At 29.7% G+C, this 13961-nt stretch overlaps 1 protein-coding gene across 1 annotated transcript in view; it reads left to right on the top strand.

Annotated features, from left to right (window-relative positions):
* The window catches only part of TECRL (trans-2,3-enoyl-CoA reductase like), a 97396-nt gene extending 88800 nt beyond the window's left edge, over positions 1-8596 (top strand). The window contains exons 9-12 of the mRNA XM_042936276.1: positions 3181-3238; positions 6655-6740; positions 7282-7327; positions 8185-8596. Of these exons, the coding sequence (XP_042792210.1) occupies positions 3181-3238; positions 6655-6740; positions 7282-7327; positions 8185-8312 (318 nt within the window). The 3' untranslated portion in view covers positions 8313-8596. The remainder of the gene's footprint in view (positions 1-3180; positions 3239-6654; positions 6741-7281; positions 7328-8184) is intronic.
* Positions 8597-13961: the final 5365 nt, after the last annotated feature.

Below are 13961 nucleotides of genomic sequence, written 5' to 3' on the forward strand. Positions count from 1 at the left end.
AAAGATTATTTTCTCATGTAAACACTGTGATACTTTCAATTAGCTGACAAATTTATTTTTATACTTATCAATATAATGTTAACACTCAAGAGGAAAATGGATTATTGAATCACTAACACCCTATTATTCATATAGTATGACGCAACATATAGTCAAGCTACTCAATAAAGATTATATGAAACAAGCAAAAATAATTTTTTTTAGATTTACTTTAAGAAACACATATACTTCCAAATGAAAGTACATTTGAATTTTCATTATTTACTCTTCTAAAATTCTTTTGCAATTAAAACAATATATCCAGGGAAGTAAAAAAACATTAACTATGGTAAAAACCCAAAGAGCATAAAATTTACTATCTTACCCATCTTTAGTGCACAACTCAGTAGTGTTAAGTGTATCCACATTGTTGTGCACAAACTCCTAGTGACTTTTAAAATCTAGGTCATCTTGTTCTTTGTAAGTAAGGTGATTCTGGCAATGCCCCTGAGTTGCTGATCTCTCTGTGAATGTGTCTGGAAAATATAAACTTATTTTTTAATTAAACTTTTTGAAAGAGGGAAACATTGTTCCAAATTATCAATTCGTATATGAGCAAATCAAATGAAATATTTTGAAACTCATTTGTTCTACTACTATAATGCAGGAAAACTGCTTCTTCTTGCACGTATTATTTAAATATAATTTTTTTCTTAAAATATCTGGACAATGTTTCCTTGGCTTTTTTTCTTATGTTCCTGTGTACTTATTATCTACAATGTCTATACCATCGGTGTTACGTAGGAATCATGCACATTTCATAGTAGATTGCATTTGTATGTTTTGCTGCATAAGATAATTTAAATTTTAAGTAACGTAAAAATCAAACCTAATGATAGCAACTTCCTCAAGCTTTATTTATGAAATTGTTGTGTTAACATATAATGTGCCAAATGAATACATCTAATTTAGAAAAGAATCAATCCAGGAGAAATGTATAAATCATATTGAAAAATGTTCCAGTGTTTCACATTTAATGTGCTTCTGAAATTTTATTTGGTAATAGAACCGTATATTGAGTTTTATAGCACTGACTGAATTTTCTAATCTTACTCAGCCCGGATCCAAGAGGAAATTATATCAACCACTTCTATTTAGGGCAGTTAGCCTACAGTGGACTCATTCATTCTTCAGCATTTTAAACCCAGTGCTTAAGGTGAAAATTGAAAATAGTCACATTGCTCTTTAAAATCCATTATGGAGTTGCTAAGTTGATGATAAGCTAAGTATGTCTAGGCATATGGATATAGCTGATGTGTTTATTTTTCTCTCTCCACCCCTGGAATGTATATAGATATGCATTTCATCGGTAGACAGCAATGGACTAGTTGGCTTATTTACAACTTTTTTTTTAATCCCCTTCTTTTATTTTTCTTATTTCAATATGTTATATGTTTTATTTTGGGGCTGGGCCCTTCACGGAGCACATAATCTTAAATTATGGCATTAGTTACAGCTATTCTAGTGGTCTGACTGAAGCCTAAAAGCTCTTTTTTCCATGGCCTATACTTTGAGTAGAAGATTGATGTTTCCATATTTAGCTGTAAAAAGTAAGAAGGAGAAAATATTTTGATGGTTGAATAAGTATAAAATATTGAGAATCAAAAAGTGAATACATTTCACCAGAAGAAAATCCGTATTTCTAAAATATAATTTGTTTACAAAGATTAGCTAAGGTAATTTGCTTATTAATACTACTTAATTTTATCATATATTCCATTGTGTGTTTGGCACTGTGAGTGATGAAAAATGAGTATGACATTCTATTTGACTGAAAGATGAGGACAGGTATTAAGATCAAACAAATATAACAAATTATTAATTTGGTAATTATATGTTTTGTAGTGTAGCCAATGTGTGACACAGAAATTTAGAGAAGATCAATCAATGTAGGATCATTCTCTGGAGAAGTTTTTAACTGATGATATTGGTAACTAAAATTATCATAATTTTATTGGGCAATTCATATGTCAGACACTGGATTTCATTTAATCATCCTAAAATAATCATCATGAGATAGGAAGTAATATTTGCATTTAGGTGAAGAAATGAAATTTCAAATGTCTTAATCACATAATCTCTAATAAGTAAGTTAAAAGATGTGCTTTTTGAACACAAATTAGTCCAACAAAAGTCCACACTCTTAACCACATTCACCTGCAAATAAGTTCAACTATAAAATTATTATCTGAAAATGTGAAATTCAACTTTGATTCCTAATGATAACTTGAGAAACTAGGAGCTTCTTCTACAATTACAAAATGTGAATCAATCCATACAGAAATTGTTGAAAAGAACAAAATCAGATATATTTTAAGAGATTAATAGCATTAAAGACACTGAGTTAAAAACATGCTCTATTATGGAATATATTATAGTAAAACTTTGGATGACCCTAAACGATAAAGGTTTTGAATAACAATCTGTTATTAATACCATAATATTTAAATGTTGAATACACACTTTGTGTTAATCAGATAAGGCATGTAACTTCTGAGAATACATGTTGCAAATTGGAAACATTATTAGCCCTCCCCAACCCCTCTCCAAAGATGTTAGTAACACAAGCTTCTTAGAGGGTCATAGTGGCCTATTTACAGGGACATGTGGAGTGTGCATGATCAAGGGGCCAGATGACAGACAAGCAGTAAGTGTCTTGGTGGGACAGTACCTCTTACAATAACTTTTCTAAACTGAGCTGAATCCACCTGGGAATCACACTACCACCCTTGAAGTAGTGCTGCTGTGCTAATGAATTTAGAACATGTTAACCATTGCCAAATCTATCTTTCCCGATGTGACTTACCTCTTCATAGCATGCAAACTTTACCTTCTAAAACAAGTACAAAGCATATAGTCAGCAATGCCTGATTAACAAGGAAATTTGAACCTAGTTATCAAAAGTGTCAATAATATCTTCAAAGTTTCTACCTCAATGTGACTCATTATGTTAACTCAATATATATTCAACAGCTTTTTTTACTTACAATACAACATGTCCTCTTCTTGCAATTAGAGTAATAATATGTCTCTTGGATCTTTGGAATTAATATATTACATGGACATTAGTATATAGAGAGAGAATACAATTTTTAAAGAGGAACAGGTATACCACAGTGAAAACTTTTAAATGTTTTACAGATTTGTGAAGCTGGAAATCATTTCATCAATGTAATTTTGTCTCATCCTAATCACACAGGTTAGTCCCTTTTTCTCTTTATCTTCTCTAGTGTGAGTTAATCTAGTGTGATGTTAATTATTACTTTCAAAGCCTTAAGTGAAGCAATAGTTGGAAACATTTAAGACAATATGCCCCAAGGCTAGCCCCTTTATGCCTAAGTTTTTCAAATATTTGAACTAAATCATATTTCCTAATAATGGTTTCTCTAAAATGAAGTATGCATGCCCTCCTCAGAACAAATGATAACCTCACTTAAATATATGAAAAAATAAAGAGATATTATTAATAAAGGCAATATAAAATTCAGTGATACAGATCTAATTTCTTAACTCTCAATCTTGATCTAATATGCATAATAATGGACACAATCTCACTATATTTCAATTGACTTCTTAAGCTTTTTTCTTATAAAAGTGATCATTGTTTAGCAAATACAGTAGCTATAAAATAGCAATGCCTAGGAGGACATTTTGAATTCAGTAGTTAGCTAAAAAAAATTTTTTTTAAATTTATACTGTTTATCTAAAGCTATTCTTGGTAAATCAGTCCTGTCATTCAGGTTTAATTATATGTAAGGATTCACACTGTTTTTTGTACATGATACATGATTATATTATACTTTCAAATAACAATGGTCAACAGTTGGATTTCATTTTGTTATCAATCTCGCTGAAAATATAAACGTGTATTTGTCTCAAGTATGTTTTAATATCTACCTGAATGTCTTAACATTTTCTTGCCTTGCATATTTCTGGCAGTCTGGTGAAACATTTTCCAGAATAATACTTACACATATAGAATTAAAAAGGAAATTTTTTATGTTGGTATATTTGTGAATGTATAAAAAAGCCAAAATATATAACATTTTTATTACATTACATAATCCTGTGATAACTACTCAACTTCTTGAGTATTGATGAACATATAGAGATAGATATAGATACATAGATATCTAAAATAACTATAATATGATTTGAAAATATCTGTACTCTCTCTTGCTGAAAAATGTTAACAGATTAATGCCAGTACTATAGTGGTTTACTGTCTGCTTTTGCCTTACAGTAGAGCCTGCATTTAATTAAATGGTTGGATGCCATTTTTATCTTATCTATATTCATAATTTACTGAGTTCTCTTTGGATGTATTTGAAGCCTAAAAGTTCTGATAGTCTGATTTGTTTTTGTGTGGAAACACAATAGAGTCCTATAAAAATACTAACATTACCAAAGTTATGAATATCACTAATTTTAGTCTTGACTATGAACCCTTAACAACATTACCTTGCTCAAGTTTCTTCATCTTGTCTGGATTCTGGTATCATTATATGAAAATGAAAATTTCAGGGGTTCCTGGGTGGCTCAATTGGCTGGGTGTCCCATTCTCAATTTTGGCTCAAGTCATGATCTCATGGTTTGTAGGATTGAGCACCTCCTAGGGCTCCTTGCTGACTCCACGGAGCCTACTTGGGACTCTCTCTGTCCCTCCTGTGCACTCTCTCTCTCTCAAAATAAATGAATAAACATTTAAAAAATAAAGAAAATGAAAATTTTTAAATCATCATATTTCTAAAGTCAAATGTAACTTTGGAATTGTTCAAATGAAAAAAACTTTTTTTTTTCTTCAGGGTTCACTCCGCCTTTTATCTTGCTTGTATGTTGCTCTTGAGAAATCAGAAATCTAATCTTGTCTTCTTTGTTTATTGACTTGGTCTTTTTGCCTTCAGACTCAAAAGAATTTTTCCTTATCACTACATCTATTAATTTTGTGAGGTGTGTCTCAGAGTTGATCATTTCAGGTCAGTTTTCCCAGATACATGATGTAATTTTCCAGGACATTGATTCATGTCCCTTTTTTTAGTACCAGAAAGTTTTGTAATTTAAAATTTGTTTTGTTGCTTTGTGGACTGGGTCAGGGGGTAAATTGTACATGTATTATATTTTATATCTTATATATCTATCACTTTCTGTTTTTTTCCTTCTTGTTTGCTTGTTTTGGCTGGTTTTGTTCATCTACTTAATATCCCCTATTCTAGTGAACATTCTACTCTTAGGAAAATTGAAATGTCTATATTACTGAGATGATTTTTTTTTTCTTTTTCTACAATTTCTTTCTTGAGTTCAATCAACTCTCATCTTTTCTTTTTTTCTTCCTGTTTTGGCCATATCTATTTTGAGTTTGGGAATTCCCTTTTTTTTTTAAGTTTATTTATTTATTGTGATAAAGAGAAAGAGAGAGCACTCACACACGCGCATGAGCAGGGTGGGGGCACAGAGCAAGGGAAAAAAAGAATCCCTAGCAGGCTTTGCATTGTCAGCGCTAGAGCCTGATGCTGGGCTCCATCTCACAGGTTTGTGAGATCACGATGTGAGCTGCAAGCAAGAGTCCAGGGCTTAATAGACTGAGCCATCCAGGTGCTCCCTCAATTATTTTTCTTTTGATGAATATATGGGCATTACACAAAGACATTTACATGAATGTTATCAAGAGAATATGATATTAAATGGCATATGTATTTATCTTTATCTTGAAATGAGCAGTACATGAAATCTGTACCTAATATATTTTTTGTTGATACTTTAACAATAGATACAACTCTGAAAACAACATACTAGCATTTCATTATGACTTTAGAATTATAACTAAAAGAGATTAGTTGATGTGTTATCCAATTAAGCTTGTTACAGAGAATAAACAGTAATTTTATAATTCATATTTACTTTTATAAATGTCACAGCTCAAAGTTCAACTTGAAATCATTTTAATATGCTATCTAAAATATTTCTTGAACAAAATTAAAAGGCAAAGAATCACAAAAATCAAGTGACAATATGCTAAGTATAATGAAAATTGTAAATAACAACCCTGATTGCTGAGCAGAAATAATTTATGTGGTATTTCTGAATATTAAGTATGCTGATATTCATTGTAATCCTCTTATGAGAGATTTTTCACACTTTTCTGATATAAATGACATCCTTAAAAAATTTCTTTTGGATTTTCACTAATTAAATAGAAAGGGAGGTTTGAAGTATTAAACAATCTCAACCAAAAATATCTTCTTTGACACTAAAAGAGAAGAGGCATGCAATTGTTAAAGCATATTTACTAATTGTAGTATGTAATTCAGCTGCAACTATTATGATATGCAAAATAACATTTCTGTATTAAATTTTAAAGAACTGATTATCATGGTATATTGTATAAATGTATGGCAACATAGCTGTAGACATAGAAAATTACAGGTATATTGTTTGAGTCAAAAGGCCATAGCATTTGAAATTGGGACTCTTCTGAGTAATTTGGGAAGTTGGTTCTATAAATAATTGATGACATTTTATGTGGTGTAAGTTGTTTTAGGGAATTTAGAATTATATAATACATATATGATTAAATTGCAGTATGTACCATCATTGATATTTTATTCTTTCTAAAAGGAGTTAATGCCTGTTTTCCAAGTCCAAATTATAACCCCTTCACATGGATGTTTTTTCTGGTTTCATGTCCTAACTACACCTATGAGGTATGCTATTTATGTATGTAAATAATTAAACTTTATCCTATGAGAAACTAAATGCATGTGTTTCTATATTTACAAGTATTAAAGTTTAATATATATAATTATACACAGGATTTATCTGTATGTATAGGCATAGACAGAGATATAAATTATGATATAGATTCAATTCGAGTTATAGGCATGGGAAATTGGAATATTTACATAAACTACAATTTTCTCTGCAGAAAATGAATATCTTTCCATATATATATTTTTAAACAAAATTTTATAATTTTCATATAAAATGTCTTGAGATGTTTCAGGATTCTGTTTTTTATCAAAGTTTTTGGAACGTCTTTCATTTCTTATTTTATGAATATGATGCTGTTTATGGGATTCTTTATGACTATCATAATTAACAACAAAATCATTATTTGGGGAAAATGTATTTCTACCAGTAGTTTTTCTATCGTGTTTTAAGCTTCACATTACCTATTTAAAACCACAAATGAAAAATTCCTAGATTAATCATAGGTATTTATTAATTTATGCTTTAATCTAACAGATTGGATCATGGATTAGTTTCACTGTCATGACACAAACACTGCCAGGTAAGACCTTGGTTATTTGACATTTAAGTAAATGCTCCTTTAGGATAAGTGATTTCTGAGAACAAGTTTCTGTAGTGCTAAAGTTTGGCATTTCTGCAAAAGGATTTTTTTGCCTTCATTTTTATCTTTATTTTGGATATTTTTAGCAGTATTAAAATATACTGGAACAAAAATCTCTAGGTACTTATGGCTTAATGTAGCCCAAACAAATTAATTAAGCAAAAAGGATTTACTCATAAGAAGTTGTGTTAATAATGCACTTCACTTGAAAATCTCTTTTATGATGAATATAGGCATATGTATGTGTTATGTCCTTCAAGTGTTCATGAATGTCTCTGAATGGAAGGCTGGGAGCATGAGTGTGTAATCTCAAATGCTGGGCATTTTAACATACATAAGAGAGTTAAATTGCATTGAACTTCATGTATTGGAAAGTATATGGATTACATCCATTTCACACATTATTTATTTCACTGTACAAAATTTTTAAATCATAATTAATGTGGTTTGCCATATGCATGTGTGTAGACATATATTGTCTGCATATAGAAAACTATTATTGAGCAATTCAAAGAGATAACAATTCCTTATTTGGAAATACTTTGTGGCAGTGGGATATAAAAAATGTGGATTATTTTGAACTCTGCTATATACTTTCTATGTTTCTTCAACTATGCAATAAATATGGATGAACATATATTATGCTAAGCAATTAATATGAGTAAAGAAAATTGATATAGAAGTATGCAACATTTGAGAAATATTTTAAGAGCTACATAAGATAGTTTTTTTCCCAATATAACTTGGTATATCGATCATAGAAATAAGAAAGGATAATTATTTCTTTTTTCTTCTAGTTGGGATTTTTACACTTCTGATGAGTATCCAGATGTCTTTGTGGGCACAAAAGAAGCATAAGATTTATTTGAAGAAATTCAATTCTTATATGCATAGAAAATCAGCCATGATTCCATTCATACTGTAGTAAAAATAATTTATCTTATCTCATGTATATAAAAATAGTATATAAATTCACTAAATCAAACTTGGTCAGTAGTTGACTATTATGTAACAGAAATTCAAAACAAACAGTACTTTTATTGAATAAAAATATTAAATGGTAGATTCTAGCTAACTTTAGAGTAATAAACTTGAGGCAAATAAAAAGTAGAAACTGTAGATACGACTAATAAAAGATACATCCAAATATTTTCAAGGGATTGGTCTTTGAACAAGATTTTCTTACTTCATTAAATGTTTCATAATACTATCTGCTTAAGACAATTAAAATATCTGAATTATAAACTAAAAATTTGTGATTTTAAATCACCTGAATTTTACACATTTTGATGGTAATTTATTTTCTTTATTGTTTAACATGTTATTGAAAAGTATAATATGTCACAGTAGTATTTCAATTTCTAGTGAAAATTCTACCAATATTAAAAGTGAAACATAATTTCTCATGAATCATATTTATTTATTCATACATACAATGTATGTTGTCATTCTGAAACTATAATAATTAAAAATATCTTCCAGACATTATTTACTAAATCATTTGAATATATACTTTGTACCAAAATATATATTTATATTTACATATAAATTATATTTATATGTAAATATATATTGAATTATGTATACTTCAAATGGACTATATGTGATGACAATACACTGGAAATTTTTTTAAATTAAGAGTAGAAATATTTTTTGCTTTATTTTTACATATTTAAATTCCTATGTCCTCTCAAACCTTGTTTGCATATATGTAAGTATGTATGTGACTATGCATATATATTTTGACAAAGAGATGACTGATGTTATAAAAATCAAGTACACATTAGTTAAAAATTTTAAAGAAATTCTGAATTTCCTTATTTTTAAACTGGGATTTTTTAGATTGGTTAATTTCTGCAGCCTTCTAAGTTCTACATAATCAAAATATTCTAATTAAAGTTCTTAGATTATATATATATTTGTAAAATGTTCTTGGTAAATGTAGGTATATATACCTTCTGTGGGTGTTTATCATTAATATATGTAGCAAATTATTCAAGAAATAACAAAAGCACTCCTTTGAAAAGCTCTGTTATCTTCCCTAAATATATAGCATTAAAATATCTCAGAGGAAGACACATAACTTTAATTACCTGATACCTATTCAGCAAAATATCATGGACTCATTTGAAAGTATTAACAGTAGGTACTATGAATTAAACCACATACACTGAATGCATCTATGTTATCAACCACCTGTGATAATCATCCCTTTGTTGAAAGACAAAGAGTAGTTTATGTTTTCCTAACTGGATTCAGACTGATGCCAACTCAGGAACTTTGCATATTCTTATAGGATTAGAAGATCTTTGACCAATAATTGCACTACTAGGCATTTACCCAAAGAATATAAGAACACTAATTCAAAGGGATACAAATACTCTTTTGTTTCCGCAGCATTATTTACAATAACCAAGATATGAAACAACCCAAATGTCCATTGATTGCTGAATAAAGATGTGGTATATACATACAATGGAATACTCTTCAGCCATAGCAAAGAGTGAAATCATCCCATGTGCAATGACATGGATGGAGATAAGGGTATTATGCTAAGTGAAATAAGTCAGTCAGAGAAAGACATACCATATGATTTCAATCCTATTGGGGCTTTAAGAATGGGGGAGGGGAGAGAGACATAAAGAGAGAGAGAAACAGACTCCTAATTATAGAGAACAATTTGATGGTTATGGAATGGGATAGGCTAAGTAGATGATGGGGACTAAGAGGTGCACTTGTCATGATGAGCACAGGGTAATGTATGGAACTGTTGAGTTATTATATTGTACACCTGAAACTAATGTAACACTGTATGTTAACTATCTGGAATTAAAATTTTAAAAAAAAACTTAAATAAAACAAAACAAAATACTTCCATTTTTATTACCCTAGGATTTCAAAGCAGGCCATAGGATTTGTCCTTAGTGGACAAGTATAATAATTGTTCTAAGTGGATCAGTAGTTCAGCAGTCACATTGTTGCTCCTAAAGTCTTCTCAAAGGTGAGCAGATATGATGCCTCAGCAAATAGGATACTGCACAAATGAGATGTTCAAGCAGCTAAGTTTAATCGGAGAAAAACTTTTGAAAATAAAAAAAATTTCTGCAGGTACAATATGTCTTAGCTTTTATTTCTATATTTGGCAAATGGAAACACGTAAAATCATGTAAAAACATGTAAAATTTCTTCTTTGATAACTGACAGAGCAATATAGAATTGCCTACCAACCCTTCATGGTTAATAAAAACAACATAAAAATAGCATTCTAAGTTATATTTTCATGGCTATTCCAAAGTAATGTATAATTTCTCCAAATGTCCTCTACTTTCTGATTTAACAATCTAAAAAATAATTATAGACATTAAACAAAATCACAATAATTTGTTTATATAATATGCTGTCCCAAATATGTTTCTTTATACAATAGTCTCCCTGAGTGTCAAAATTCTCACCTTATAAGTAAAATACACTTGCATCATCAAATTCTGAAATTCTTGTGTATTTTCAACAATAGTGATTTTTTTTTGTCAAGGTGAAGATTCTGGGCATACAAAAAACTTATACATTCCTTGCTTTCATAAAAAAAAGACAAAAGAGGCCCTATTTCTGATTTGAATGAGGTATGTATATACATGATATCTTCATATAAGTGATGTGAGTTTGGTCAAGGAGTTTTGTAGTTTGGGAAATGGACACATTTAATGCTATTAGTAGCTATATCAATTGGGAAATAATTCTAAGATGTTGCCACTTCACAACCAACTTTTCATAATCCATTTATTGATGAATTTGTTAAAAAATTAACTGTCGGCTGTGGGCAATCATAAGAGGAAAAAACGGGAATATGTAGTTTCTGCTTTTTATATAGTTTACATATTTAGGACATAACAATTCATTAAAAATATTTAGTAGAATTAATTGAAATTAATTAAAATAAACATACTAAAAATATTATCCTTATGTTTTATTCTTTTATTTACTGGGCTGTTTGGATATAAAGGAATGGACATTACCTCAAGCTGTAAATTCCTGTTCAAATTTTGGAACTGGGAACCTGATTGACATGATCTATCTTCTCTCAGGCCACTTCTCTATTACAATATCTTAAAATGCATATTCTTTCCATTTCTATCACTTTTGCAGAACATACCATTTCTAAAAACAAAACAAACACCCTTAAAGTCTAAACCTAAAATATATCATGAGGGTTATAAATCTTTTTTCTGAGAAATACATAGATCTATAAATTTGTGTCCAATGATATCTTTATAGATTGGGTTATTTATTGGTTTATTTGGTATTTTATAACTCCTCCGACACATCTAGATATAAATCAGTTTACAGGGTCTTTAGGAGAATGAATCTATGCAAAGTAGACTAGACCAGATTGGGCAATGAGTCTCATGTAAGGTGTCCCTCCATCAAAAATAGAACTTACTATATCTTCATTAATAAAGGCCTCATTCGAAACAAAGGCTGGAAATAAACTTAAGCAAGCGTTCAAAAATATAATCACGTATTTCAGCTTCTATTGTCCAGATCATTTAATAAAATGATTATTATGATCCCTACCAAACTATAGCTTTGCACCTTCCATTTGGAGTGTTTAAGAATGGTAGCCAATAACATATTTAAATTTATGAATGTAATTAATCTTATGAAAGTAAATAAATTAACATCAGAGTTTTCAGACTGATACTGGATTTGTGATTACATATAATACTTTAAAAAATTAGACTTCACTTAATCTAATAATCCTCTAATAGCTGCTTTTTTTAAATAATTCTGGAATAATACTTTCTCTGATCCCAAATAAAATTTTGCAAATAGTGTTTTTAAAATACCACATCTTTATCTCTCACACATTTCTTATAAAAAGTAGCTAGAGAAAGAAAATAATCAGAGGAAAAACAACAAAATTTAAATCAGCTGCTATGCTACTCCATATTATCACAGCATGCCTCTATTCCCCACTCCTCATCATGTCTACCTCAAGCTGCTATTTTAAAGGTGTTTTTTGGTTTGTTTGCATGTGTTTTTAAAAAATGTTTTGGCTAATTTTGAATAAAAATAGACCTGTAGTTCATTTTTTCTTTTAGCAAGTTTTGTGTAAACAAAGTTATTCTCTGACTCATACACACACGCAAACACACACACACACACACACACACACACACACATACACACAGAAATTTTAAACAATATTTCTTAAGAGAAAGACTATGTTGTGTCAAATAATTTTTAAATAAATTAAGCATATTCTTATTTTTTAAAATATGCATGTTTTATCTTTTCTATAGAAATGTTAAGTCTAATGTCTAAGAATAGTCAAATATTAAAATTCAATGTTGTAGTTGAATATCTTGTATACTGACATTTAATCTTCAGTAACTAAATGCATTTTGAAGATATTTTAAGTTCATTTTTAAGTAACTGGCATTCAGAACATGTTAAGTTTTAGCAGCTGATATATTTCAGTTAAAATATTTCTTCTCATAGGATGAAATACAATGACCTGTGAATCAGTAGTAAGGGTTCTTTATATTTTTATTTTAATAAAAAAGAAAACCTTTATATTGCTCCTGGATATTAAAGGTGATTACAGCAAATGTTACTTTATAAGCACAATTAAAGGCATTTATGCAGCTTTTGCATAATGATAATAATTAAAAACCGTTTATTTTAAAGGCTGCTTAAAAGTTAATTTTCACCCAGGTGCATATTGAAGCCTATAATTAGCCTTTCTTCAGAGGAGGTTTGGTTGAGGAAATACATAAAGGCATTTCCAAAGGCAGAAGTTCACTGCTAAAATGGGATTTTGGTTTTTAACTTTAGTTTGATAATGGTGCTTAAAATATGTGAGAACAAATGCTCCGAAATACTTTAAAAAATGAATCTATAATCATCCCAGATTGATTTCATTGAGAAGACATATAGAAGACCTATTTTCATATAATTTGTTTGGGAAATGAAGTCCCATAAGACTGCTACCTGGAAAATTTTATTATTTACAACAAATATAAGAAATTTTCAAAACAATTACAAAGCAGAATTTCCTATGTATCTCGTCATTCTACTGGGCTGGAAATCAATGCTATTTCTATAATAAATCCTCACTTAACCAATTCATTCTTCCTCTACTAGTGATGTCCTACTTACTATCCATTCACCAGATGGTGCATTTTCCGAAAGCTCTCTCATATTTCCAGACAGAATCTCCAAGTAGAGGTAATCATTACACTTGACCTAGTTGCTAATTTTCAATACAGAATACAATAGTATATATAATCCCATTAAGGACTTTTTAAATCCAAGTACTGATACTTTAAGAAGTTTATAGAAATAAAAAAGTAATTTAGGATTTATTATTGTGAAATATCTGACACTAGCTGAAGTTTGTTTACTTATTTCTTTTTTTTAAAAATGAGTCATTCTTTTGCTGTATAATTTTTTTTAATGTTTATTCATATTGAGAGAGAGAGAGAGAGAGAGAGAGAGAGAGAAAGAGAGACAGAGAGCGAGAGAGCGAGAGAGCGAGAGAGAGAGAGAGACAAAGAGAATGAGCAGAGGAGGG

The sequence above is a fragment of the Panthera leo genome, chromosome B1, assembly GCF_018350215.1.
Source record: "Panthera leo isolate Ple1 chromosome B1, P.leo_Ple1_pat1.1, whole genome shotgun sequence".
NCBI lineage: Eukaryota > Metazoa > Chordata > Mammalia > Carnivora > Felidae > Panthera > Panthera leo.